The 12,968-nt window shown below is 37.2% G+C and overlaps 1 protein-coding gene across 1 annotated transcript in view; it reads left to right on the top strand.

Moving 5' to 3' along the window:
* Nucleotides 1–12,968, top strand: part of Ankrd31 (ankyrin repeat domain 31) — a 171,945-nt gene that overhangs the window by 107,609 nt on the left and 51,368 nt on the right. The window contains exons 14-16 of the mRNA XM_028752046.1: nt 1,055–1,192; nt 1,959–2,101; nt 10,391–10,535. Of these exons, the coding sequence (XP_028607879.1) occupies nt 1,055–1,192; nt 1,959–2,101; nt 10,391–10,535 (426 nt within the window). The remainder of the gene's footprint in view (nt 1–1,054; nt 1,193–1,958; nt 2,102–10,390; nt 10,536–12,968) is intronic.

Raw genomic sequence — 12,968 nt, 5'->3', positions numbered from 1 at the left:
GTTCCTCTTTCTCCACACCCTCGCCAGCAACTACTATCACCTGAGTTCTTAATCTTAGCCATTGTGACTGGTGTGAGATGGAATCTCAGGGTTGTTTTGATTTGCATTTCCCTGATGACTAAGGACACTGAACATTTCTTTAGGTGCTTCTCTGCCATTCGAGTTTCTTCCATTGAAAATTCTTTGTTAAGCTCTATATCCCATTTTTAATAGGGTTATTTGGTTGTCTGGAGTCTAATTTCTTGAGTTCTTTGTATATATTGGATATTTATCTTAAGAAAAAACGTACTCCATTGTTACAGGACTACTGAGAGTGAGATGAGTGTGGAACTAAAGCAAATTTGTTTTAACCAAGTGTTTGTGTATTTGCTTGAGTCAATAAAAACCACTATTATTTCTTCTCAATCTAAGATTTGAACCAAAAGCAGCAAACAGTTTTCCAATCCACTGATACATGCCCAAGAAATCATGATACAGTTTTTAAAAAAATTGCTTCATAACTCACTTAGCATGAATTAATTCTGAAGATTAACTGATGTGTTCCCAGTTTAGAAACACCTTGAAGGAGAGAGACATCTAGTAAGAGGAAATATAGTATCCAGTAGGTAGTATCAATTTTATCATTAAAACTTCCCAATGTTTCCAGGAGTTTTATCTACTATATACCTTCTACATACTTAAACATAATCAGTTTGCAAGATTCTTAGCCAGTTATCTCAAACTCCTGTTCCTATGACTCCCTACATGGTGATGGACTCTTACCTGGAATTGTGACATAAAATAAAGACTTCATCTCTCTTTTTAAAAAGAAGTTATATGTTTAGTGTAATACATCCAGTATTATCAGGAAGTAGATCTGTATTTTCTTTTTTTTTTAACAGCATGCCAGAATCTCTTTTATTTTTTAATTGATGTCTCAGTAGAAGCAATAAAAATGTAAAGTACATCATTAACTTTTGAACTTTGATGGAAAGATCTGTATTTTCTAAAGTCCTTTATAAACAATGAACATTTTGCAGAAAATAAGGCTCAGATTTGTTTGATATAATTACAGAAGTGAACACAGCTGGAATCAATAAGAGGAATGCCAAAGGAGAAAGCAGGCTCCATGTGGCTTCCAGAGGAGGAAATCTTTCCCTAGTGAAAGTGCTAATAGAATCTGGAGCAGATGTGAATCTAAAAGACAATGCAGGTTTGGGTCCTTTTAACTGTTTGTTTGTTTTATTTGAACTCACTGAAATACTGGGTGTTTTTCCTTTTGCCCCTAATTTTGATACTGAGGGATACTTAGCTAAGTTTGAACTGTATTTTTATACCAAATTTTAGTTTGGTGACTAATAAGGTTTGTCATTGTTTCGATGCCTGTTTCCTTTGAAACAGAAGGATGCACGGAGTGAGAAGGGCAGAGCAGTTAAGCTTCTCCTGGGAAGCTCTAATCACATTCTCTGACTCAGGAGGAAATGCAAAATGTCCCAACTGCTGTCTACTCTCTGCTTCCTTTATGCAACTCCTTCTTTACTGTCTTGTCTTTCTTATTCTAAACCTATTCTAAAAATCATTTTTGTGGTATTATGCTTGTACAGAAAATATCTGTGTAAATAAAAAGGAAAACACAAAGGTTTACTGAGTCAGGTGCCACTTTAAATAGGAATGTAGCAGTGCAAATCTGAGATATGAAAGCTAGATATTATCAAAACTAAGCTGAAATGATTGGAATTTATCCTCTTTCTGTTTTGGCACCTTTATCAACAGTATTTAGGAAGAGATTACCCTTTTTCCCGAAATGAAGCTCACATGTTTTAAAACAATGCTTCTAAAATTATTTCTTATTCAACACTCAGTACATTTACATGTGTTTTAATAGAGTTACTGAGTTCACCAACACAAGACCCCTGAAAATAAAGACACTGCATGCCTCTCCTAGTTACGGAGCAGCTTTATTATCTGTTCTCTTTCAGGTTGGACACCCCTTCACAAGGCATCTAGTGGGGGGTTTGATGATGTAATTGTAGAGTTACTAAAAGCAGGTGCAAATGTCAACTCTGAAAACATACATGGAATTTTGCCTTTACATGGTGCTTCTGCGGGGAATCATTTAAAGGTAATGGTGCTTGTCGAGTTAGATTTCTATTTTCTTAGGAAAATGAGTGAAAAATGAAAATATTCAAAGTGAAAACTAAAGTGATTGCTTATACTAATGAATGATTTTAAAGCCTGCTAAAATTATGAGTGAAGATGCAGTGTTGTGTGGGGGTTAGAGAATCAGTGCGTGTATTAGTGAATTATGTTCCCATTGGCTGTCACATGTCATGTAAGTCAGAAGAAAACAGTCTATGAATCTCATCTTACTTTCAATTGTCTAGAATGATTTCCACAAAAGGTCTAATATTAATGATGATTCATGTGACAGATATTTTGATTTTTGATACAGGATCTTAATATGCAACCAATGCTGGCCTCATACGTAGAATGCTTCTGCCTCAGCTACCCGGGTGCTGGGAGACACAAAAGCCCGACACCCATCTGAGGCGTTCTTTTTAACCTACACATTCTTAAGAGTTAGGAGGGGAAGCATGAAGTAATTCCTGTTTGGATGTATGTTGTTGTTTACTTTTCTCTATCAAGCAGTTCAATAAACATCCACAGGAAGCTAAAAAGCCACTGTTTCAATGACATGCTATTGCAAGTATTGACCTTAAAACTCAAGAGTTTTGTATATGTGTTTTGCCTGCATTTAATGTGTGTACCACATCCATGCAGTACCCTCAAAGGCCAGAAGAGGACATCAGATTCCCTGGAACAGAAGTTAACAGACAGCTGCCCTGTGGTTGTTTGGAATCCTACCTGGATCTTCCTAAAAGAGTAGCCAGTGCTCTTAACCACTGAGCCATCTCTCCTGCTCAGAACTCAACGAGTTTTAAACTCATCACCAATATCCATTTTCCTCCTCCTTTTTTTTTCTCTTTTCTTTTTGACGAATCTAGGGAGGAGGAATCTTAGTGTTACCAAAAATAACATACGGCTGAGGTCATGACTCAGTCAGAAGAAACATGACGACCTGAGTTCCATCCCTAGAACCCACATAAGGAAAAACCCAGTGTTGAGGGAGTGGAAGTAGGCAGTTCTCTAGAGCCCACTGACCAGAATCCCTGGCCTAACCAGGACACACCAGATTTCAGTGTCCCTGTCTCAGAGACCAGAGATCCTGTCTCAAAAAGTAATCCGAGGATGACCTCTGGCCTTCATATTCACATGCACACATGTGCCCTCACACTCAATCATGTCTACATGTACACACACATACATGGACATGGACATGGACATTGACACTAAATTTTTTGAAACTCTCTTGAGTAGTTATTTATATGTGTATAGCTTTAAGAGCACAGTAATAATAACTGTAAATTTTCCCATGCTATTTTAGCCTAAGTATAGTCATATGTTACTGAATTTATATTTATAGAGATAGGGGATATGAACTAACATTAAGACCAAGATAAGTAGGCTTCTTTTGAGGAACTCTTTGGACTTTCATGTATTTAAAAATAAGAAAGAATAAACAAATTCTTAAGATATGTTGTTTTACAAGATCTGGCTAGTAGCACAAATTGGTGGGTTGTAACTAAGTGGGAAAAACTTATCTGATCAATTAACTGGATGGAGGATTATTGTTATGGGTATAAATACTACATGATGATGTGCTCGGCTGCATAAATCAATTTCAACATATAATAGTGGGGAAATCAATTTTTAGCCTATCATCCTGAAAATAAAAAGAGTACATTTTAAAAATGAGTTCAATCATTAGTATTTGTATTGGACAACTGGAGGTGTATTTTTAAAACACTTATAGAACTTAGTATATAGTTGCAATCATGTCTAAGATTGATCACATCACTCTATTAATGATATAGCTATGAACCATAAAGAAAAGACAGGTAGAATATGATGATATCTATGTGAGTATTGTCTTATATTCTATTCTTCACAAGACATCATTCTCTTCCTAAACAAAAGTATAAATATATATCCAGTGTTTCTGCTTAGTGAAGCTATTTAGAGTGACTCAGTACCCAGTGTTTTTATTGTTTGTGTGTATCTGTGTTGGTCTATGTGTAAGTGAATTTGCATGCCTGTGGAACCCAGAGGACAACAGCAAGTTTCCTTCTCAGTCACTCTCCATTTTAGTTTTGAGATAGCCTTTCTCAGTAGATCTATAGTTTACTGACTGAAATAAAGTAGCTGGCAAGAATACTACAGGAACTCTTATTACGACTCTCCCTTTTTGAGATTGTATTTATTTTATGTGTATTAGTGTTTTGCCTGCATGTGTGTCTGTGCATCATATACATGCAGTGCCCAAGGAGGCCAGAAGAGAGCATCAGATCCTTTAGAACTGGAGTTACAGATGGTAGTATATTTTACTTTAATTTTTTGGATGTGGACCTCGTCTTTTAATGGCTGAGCCATGTCTGCACCCTATCCTATTTTTTTAATCAGTTAATATGGGGCACAGAATAAACAAGGGCTAAGAGAATTCATTTCCTAATTTGTTGCATTCAAAATATTAAAGTGTAAGGCAGAATAATGGCTCGGTGGTTAAGAGCACTGACTATAACTTCCAAAGGATCTGAGTACCCACGTGACAGCTCGCAACTATCTGTAAGTCCACTTTCAGATGATCAGATGCTCTCTGAGTGCACTGCAGACTCATGGTGCATAGAAAGCAAAATGCTAATAAACAAAAAATAATATGCAGCAAAATGCCCACATACGTACAATAAAATAATAATTTCCTAATGTCAAAGGTCTTTAGTCAGAAGAAAGACTGTACTACAAGGAGACTTAGATTATAAAGGATGAAATTCTAGATGTGATAATTATATAGACTTAAAGAATTTCACTTTGTAAGTATCTTCTAAAGAAAAAGTTAAATGCTTGGAAGAAAATAATATTGTACTGTGGGACTCATGTATTCAAGTAAAATGAAAGACAGGAGTGGCCAAAATAAGTGGGTTGTGAGAAATTGAAATAGTCTATTGTAAAATTCATGTAATAAAAGTATTTACTTGAAGAGATATGTGACAAATTAAAAATGTATCATTGAATAAGCACCAAGGCATGGTGGCTTCTGATCCCTTCATCCACCTGTTATTGAAAAGAAGACAAAGGGGGGCAAGAGAATGTGTACAGAGGTAGAGGGGGGCAGACTGCATTGCGCCAGAGTGCTCTGGTGTTTAGTTATGTACAGTTCTGTTTCTCTTCAGCTAAGACTCTGTGTCAAAAAATAGAATAAATAAACCCAGCCTTACTAATTATAAGTTCTAATGTAAATGATCCAATCTCTGATAGTCAGCTTTGTGTAACTGTAATACATACTTGAATAAATTATCTTATAAAGAGAAAATTTTTATATTTGGTTAATGGTATCAATGATTTAGTCTGTGGTTGATTGGCTCTTTTGCTTTAGGCATGTAGTGTATAGAATAATGGCAGAAAGCACATGGTTAAACAAAGCAAACGGGAGGAAACCAGCCTGCATATTCATCAGCAGAGGAGTGCTTAGAGATGATGTGGTATATATACCCAGTGGAATTTTATTCAACTGTAAAGAAGGAAATGTTGTTAGCAGAAAAATAGAAATTGCCATATTCAGAAGAATAAATACTGCATCTTTTATGTCATATATAGACTCTAGATTTTATTTATTTATATATATTACATGAATGTATGTATGTTTGCATATATGTGTATATGTGTGTACATATATACCAAGCGCATGAAAGTAAGGGGTCAAAGAGGGAGAGAAGACTTGTTAAGAGAGGAAGGAAGAGGGAACAAAGGAAGGTAATGGGAAAGATATGAAAATAATCATATTTTCTCTCATATCCAGAATCTAGATTTAATTGTATATTTGTGGGACCATTAGGGCAAGAAGGAAACCAGCCAGAGAGGAGGAAGGATGAGGAAAGGAAGTGGTGTGTGTGTGTGCGTGCATGCGCGGGTGTGTATGAGTATAAGAGCAAGGCTCAAAAATATACATGCATGAAAATTTCATAATGAAAGGGAACCCATTATTTTGTATTCTAGCTAAAAAATTTAGTTAAAATTTTAAAATTTGGAAAGCAATAAAATTCTAAACTCAATGAACAATAACTTGTCTGAAACTATAATAGATATACTTAAGACTTCCGGTCTGGGCCCGAGCATAGAGCAGGTCACAGGCGGCAGCTCCGTACCCAGCCCCAGAAAACCAAAAGAAAGAGGGACTCCCAGGAGCTTTAACTCAGGCAGCATCCCAGGTAAAAATGAATCACCCGTGATGTCTGCTGTTAGAAGTTCTAATCCAGATGCTGGCCTCCGAACTTATACTACTCAGACCTTTGAAGGGCCACTGACAAGAACATCAAACAGCTAGAGATTGACATCACTAATCTGAAGAAATCCCTCGTTTCACTGTCTGAAGAGACCTCCTAAAATCGCAAAGATCCTTATTGGACTTGATTTACTCTAGTACAATAGAAAAGGTTGTATACAGCTCTTGACTGTGTACAACCCTCAAAGAAGAAGGTTGCCTTTACATAGACAAGACAAGGAGGGTTAAAGGGAGCATGAAATAGGTAGTGAAGGCCCTAAGAAAAATCAGAGAGAAAGAGACAGATGAAGGCTGGTACAAGAATTGGTTTGCAGCCTCTCCAAGGTTGTCAACCCTATTTCCTTCCATCTTGGGACCATTATTTGGGTTCTTTTTGCTTTTTTCTGCTGGTCCCTGGCCCTCATATAGGCAGACTAACTCTGTGATACAACAGATAAATAATTTGGTAACAAAACCTACTCAGATACATTGTCATAAGTTAGCTATGGAGGACCACGAGACTCAAGATGAGGTTGTTACTTTATACAGGGTGTTGCCAAAACCCATCTCCACCCAACCTAAAAGGGGGGACTTCTGTCCCTAGACCAGGCAGAGAGGGGCCACCCAGAACCCCCTCTGACAGGCGATCTGAATTCTTGCTTAGGCTTCGAGGCTAAGCACTGCAAGGGAATATCAATAAAAGATAAAAATATCTATCTGGGTTCCCTGAGGGACAAGCCTGACTGCATAGGGGTTGATGTCAAAAGTATCCCCTCTCCAGGAAAAAGACATCGGGACAGGTATGGGCCTCATGCCTCACTGGACAACGACAGGGGGACTGGAGCCATTACAAGGTCCCCTTCAAATACTGGAGGTCAGGCCTCTATCCCCGCCTTTGCAAGTTTAGAATTGCCACAGCCCTTCTATACTTAGAGAAGGGAGGAGATGTCAGGGGCAGCCCTGCTTACACACTGTAGGCCTAAAATCAGCCATAGGCCTAAAATCAGCAATAGGCCTGTCATACATGTATACTAACACCAAGTCTTGGGTCTCAGTGGAAGAACATTGAAACAGATGGCTATAAGCTAATGTAAACAGGCAGCTTTTGTGGAAATTTATAAGCCTAGTAGTCATCGACCTTGTAAATAGGTAGCCTTGGCAGACAATACCAACTTAGATAAGGACAAGTGAATCGTAGGCAGAGTCATAGTGACTAGTCCCCTGAACCTTCACCCAGCCGATACCCGGTTCTGAAGATATCTGTATTCCCCCTGAATACCCACACTCCAGTGTCATTCCCTTTCCCACATCCTGCCTTTCTGTGTTTATAACCCCTGTGTGAATTAATTACGATTTGAGAAAAAAAAGGAAAAAAAAATAAAGATGCCAAAAAAAACAAATAAAAAAAATAGATATACTTAAAAATTAAAACATGATTTTAATAGAGAAATGTCTCTTATAAAAAAATAATACTATATTTTAAATACATAAATTATAATTAAACAAATTTAAGCAAATAAAAAGAACATATTTGGAAAAATTGTTAAAATATAATGCTAAAAATTTATACAACTATAACATGACCAAACAGAATTTATATCAGGGATATGAGATTATTCTGTTTGAAAGTCAATGTAATTTATCAAATTAACAGACTGTAAACATAGAAAATGCCTGATTATTTGGAAAGATAAACAGTGTCCATGGATTAAAATACTTACTATTGCTTATATGTTTGTTCTTACTAAATTAGCATATATATTCAATGAAATTCAAAATCTCAACAGAGATTTTAATAGAAATTAGTAAGCTGGTTTTGAACTTTATGTGGAACTCAAAAGAGTGTGAAATACTTGAGGTAGTTTTGAAATGCAATCTTAGATAGTTCATGCCATTTATAGAGTTGTAGATAGTTATTCTATCCCTGTAATAATAAAGGAAAGCACATTGGGCCAGCACATCGCAACAATAGCACCACTGGCATTTGGGGCTGAATATTCCTTTGTTGTGGAGTGCTACCGTGTACAAAAACGGTATGTTTAACAGCACTGCTGATCTCTACCTACTCAATGCCAGTAGCTTCCACAACCTCTGTGTGAGAGAACCAGAGTGTCTCCAGACATTGATGAATATATTCTGCTGAATGTATCCTGTGGGGAAAAACCCACCCCAATTAAGAACCATTGAATTTTATATACAAATCAATGAGACAGAAAGCAGCATGTAGAAATAGACCCACATATGTGATCAGTTGATTTTTGACAGTGATACAAAGGCGAGTTGGATAGGATTGAAATTTTTAGATTTTTATTTGCAAATTTCAGAAGCTCTTAATCTTTTACTATATATAAAAAATAACTTAAAATGGATCGTGGGCCTGAAAGAGTTCATTAAGAGAACCTCTTAAAGGAAAACAGAAGAAAATTTCATGATTTTTTAGATAGGCAAACATTTCTTAAATAGAATCTAATGGGCATGAGCTTTAATTACTGACTCTGGTAAGTTAGACTATGAAAATTTAAAAAAAAAATCTTCAAAGAAGTGAATAAAATAAAAGAACATGACTCAGGTTAGAAGCTATATTTCCTAAGTCATACTTATGATAAATAGTAATCTGTTGGCTCGGTGACTTGTAAATGTCTCCTTTGTCTCTCTATCTGTGTATAAGCAGAAAGATAAGCTATATTGTCACATAGTATGTGTCCATTTCACTCACATCCTGGCCGTATTTTTGCTATCAGATGTTTCCATAGTTTTGAATCTCCAGCTTCCCTATGCAAGTGGGATCTCTGGCTCTTGGCTGATTCACTCACAATGTATTCTAATTGTTAGCTGTTCTCAATTTTGTAAAATTACAAACTTGTAACTTTATTTTTTTATTTTATCTTGTGTGTGTGTGCCTGAGTGTATTTGTGTGCCACATGTGTGCAGGAGCCTGTTGAGATCAGAAGATGTGCTGGATTCCTTGGAACTAGAGCTACAAACAGTTATGATCCACCACCATGTTAACACACGACTTTTTGTTTTAATTTAGTTTAATTTTTATTACATTCATTTGTGGTGGAGGCATGTATGTGTGAGCACTTGTAAGGTACTCATGCATGCACAGAAGTTCAAGGATAACCTGTAGTAGTAGATTTTCTTCTACCATGTGGATCCTAGGTATCAAACTCAGGTTATCAGGCTTAGCAGCAAGCTCTGTTATCCACTGAGCCAGTTCTCTAGCCTTTCTGACACCCAACTTTGAGTAACTCAGGGTAACCTTATTTATGTTTGAGATGCTTGGTCATTTGGTTTTTCTTTCTTCTGTAAAATGATGGGGTTAGAGTAGGTCATCTTTAAGTACTACCTCCATCTTTGATATAGTATGATCATAACTACTAGAGTATGTATTTTTATAGAGAGAATTTTAGAGTAGATGTTAAGTTGGTAGATTAATTGACCTGAAATTCTCATCCAAATAGAGCTTCATTAACTACAGTGGATCGGTAACTCGCAGTATAAATGTACTGTATGTAGTCTAGAAGCAAGGCTTACCGCCTTTACTCCATCCCCCTGCCAGTGGGGCTGTACAATGGGACCGTATCAGCAACTCCACATTTTCAGACAAATGACTGAATCTGTACTATGTATACTTGTGCTGTCCAGTACAGTAGCTATGAGCCACATTTTGCTATTTGAATTTGAATTAATTTAATAAAGAATTCTGTTAGTCATTTTCACTGTGGCTCAGATATTCAGCAAGGACACATGGTTTGCAGCTACTTTTTGAGAATAGCTGATACAGAAATAATTCGGGCAGAAGTGACTAGAAGTGGCATTACCTGTGCCACTCTTTACCAGGGAAGCAGCGTGCTATGGTTAATGCTATCGTGTGTGTTCTCTGGGGCCAGTCAAGCCCAGTCAAAGTTACCATTACCATATCAAATTTAGTCAAAATGTTTTTGTCCATACCTTGAAGATCTGTGCTTAGTGGTGATGTTTTAAGATGAAAGCAGATATATGTAGCTATAACTTTGAAAAATTACTTTTCAGGCAGCTGAGATACTCCTACAACATGGAGCAAACCCTAGTCAGAAAGATGAGAAACAGAGGACTGCTTTGGATGAAGCAGATGATGAAAAAATGAAAGAACTACTAAAATCCTATGATGCTATTGAGAGTAACTCTGCAGTTCCAGGTATGTGTGTCAATATTGCTTTCTATTTATACAGGTATATGTCTCTGCTTAGCAAAGTGAAATCTTTGCATATATAGTATAGTGTTATTTCCTATCTGGAGGGATTGGTGTTTCCCTCTGTTCATTAAACTCGTAAAAATGCATTATTTTTAGAAATTAGTATTCTAAAATTTGATTAAGGGCTAGAGCAATGGCTCAGCAGTGAAAAGTACTACCCTGGTCTTCCAGAGGATCCAGATTTGATTCCCAGCACTCACAGGGTGGCTCACAGTGATCTGTAACTCCAGTTCCAGGGTCTCTGGTGCTCTTTAGACCTCTGCAGGAACTGCATGTACTGGGCATAGTGACAAATATGGAGGCAAAACACCTATATACATAAAATAAAAATAAACAAATCTCTAAATATAATAAACTTTACAGATCATATATTAATATTAGTTTTTCCTTCCTTTACCACCTTCCTTTTTAATTTTTTAATACAAATGGTGCTATTTTAATAAGATGGTCATAATATTTTATCTAAAAATTTTAAAAAACTTTTACTTTGTATAGAAATTTCCATGAGGGGCAATGCTGTCAGGCACTTACCTAATGCCTGAATGTTTTAGTTTTTTTGGAAGTCCAGTCTCTGGGTCCATGAACTCTGCTGTGGCCTGCTGGATGGTTCCGTCTGTTGTCCTGTTTGGATGGTTATGAAACCTTCTGGAGGTTATGTACTTCTGTATTCTTGTACCAGCTGGAAGACACCAGCTGGCCATTGGACACAGCCTAATAACACAGAGCCTGGAGAGTACCAGTTGTTCTCTTTAGGGTTGCTCGGCTGACCGGAAGTTGCAGTTTATAGCCTGTGCACCAAGGGAGAGGATCAGCAGGTACTGATTGCTAGGGGAGGCCCCCAAATCCACACAGATTTTTTCAAAATGTGCACTGCTCTTGCACCATCTTAAAGCTGTAAAATGCAAACCAAAACATTGCTGAATCTGGAGTACCTGTCTGTGTGGAGATAAGTGGCACCATAACTATAATGTATTGTCTAAATAACAACAGGTAGTGGGCAGCTGTTAACATTTGTATTGCCCAGAGGGTATAAAGTAGTGGTGTTCAATTCTGGGAGAAATTGGACATTTACAAACTGTGTGTGGATGTTGAGAATTGAAAGGTACATAGAACCTGTGTGTGGGAAGTGAAAGTCAGTGAGAAACTCTGTGGATACAAGGAAAGCGTGAGCAAGTTGTGAGTGCTAGTGGCTCAGGATGGATGAGCTTTGATGTGTGCTGTGTGAACAACAAAGAGAAAGGGGCAGTAGAGGATGTCAGTGAAAGGCAGATTTATCCACTGTCAAATCTTACACATTTGAAACCATTCCTCCCATAGATATGTTTTCTCCTCCACAATTCCCATGAACCTGGAGTTCCTAAGTGTAGTGTTAAGGATTGAGCCCAGGGATTGTGAGTGTTCGGAAACCTCTATCACTAAGCTATAATACCAAGCCTGGATGGTGCTATTGGATTGGAGTTACTGAGGTGAAGCGTACACCATCTGCTAATCAAACAATCTCCCTACTTTTGTTTTGATATAGAGATATAATTGAAACCAAGCTGCTGAATTATTTGTGGAAGGACAGGAAAAGGGTGACATTATACTGAAGTCTTTGCAGCTAAGATTTCATTCTCTTAATATGTATAGTGAATGATTCCTGAAGTTATTAGATTCATAGTAAGAAGAATATTTCAAGAAAATATATAGCTAAGCAAAAATTTATCAAATAATTTTGAAATAGTTTCCATTTTATAAAGTGTTTAAAGAGAACTGATTTTTTTTCCCTTTTCCTCACGATTGAATCTTAACTCAGAAGACACTCAGGAATGCATCTGCTCTTGATGTGGAAAATGGAGGAGACAGGAGAGATTCCTTCTAGCTTACCATGCTCATCACCAGCTGTTGGTTTTCACGGGTGGATGATTTCATTGTGACTGGTTAAAACCAAAAATACTCAATATGTAACTGTTAGTGGTCTAGGTCACATGTAGATCAAGGTCAGGACTGCTAAAACTCTCTCTTTCTTAGAGCCCCATTGAGGTTTCTCTCCTTTTCTACAGCCATAGTTGAGGATTCGGCTCTCATGGTGTGACTGAGCTTAGCACACTAGGCAATCCTAGCACTGGGACATACTAGGACTCTACTGATTGCTGAATGTACGTTTAGTCATGTGCTCAGGGGAATGAGGAGCACAGAACAAATGATAGTTTGAGCAAAAGGGAGTCAGAAAAGGAAGAAGAAAACAGAGTCCTGCAGAGCAATGGATCATAGGCATTGCGAGTATGCGCTTGGATTCAGATAACATCTAGTTTCAGAATTATTGTGCGCTAGATTTCCTGAACTCTGACATTTCAGTTCTTCTAATAAGATTTGTAGCAAACTACCTATTTCAAG

This window comes from Grammomys surdaster, unplaced genomic scaffold (genome assembly GCF_004785775.1).
Source record: "Grammomys surdaster isolate TR1022 unplaced genomic scaffold, NIH_TR_1.0 125876, whole genome shotgun sequence".
NCBI lineage: Eukaryota > Metazoa > Chordata > Mammalia > Rodentia > Muridae > Grammomys > Grammomys surdaster.
This window is presented reverse-complemented; position numbering and strand designations above follow the sequence as displayed.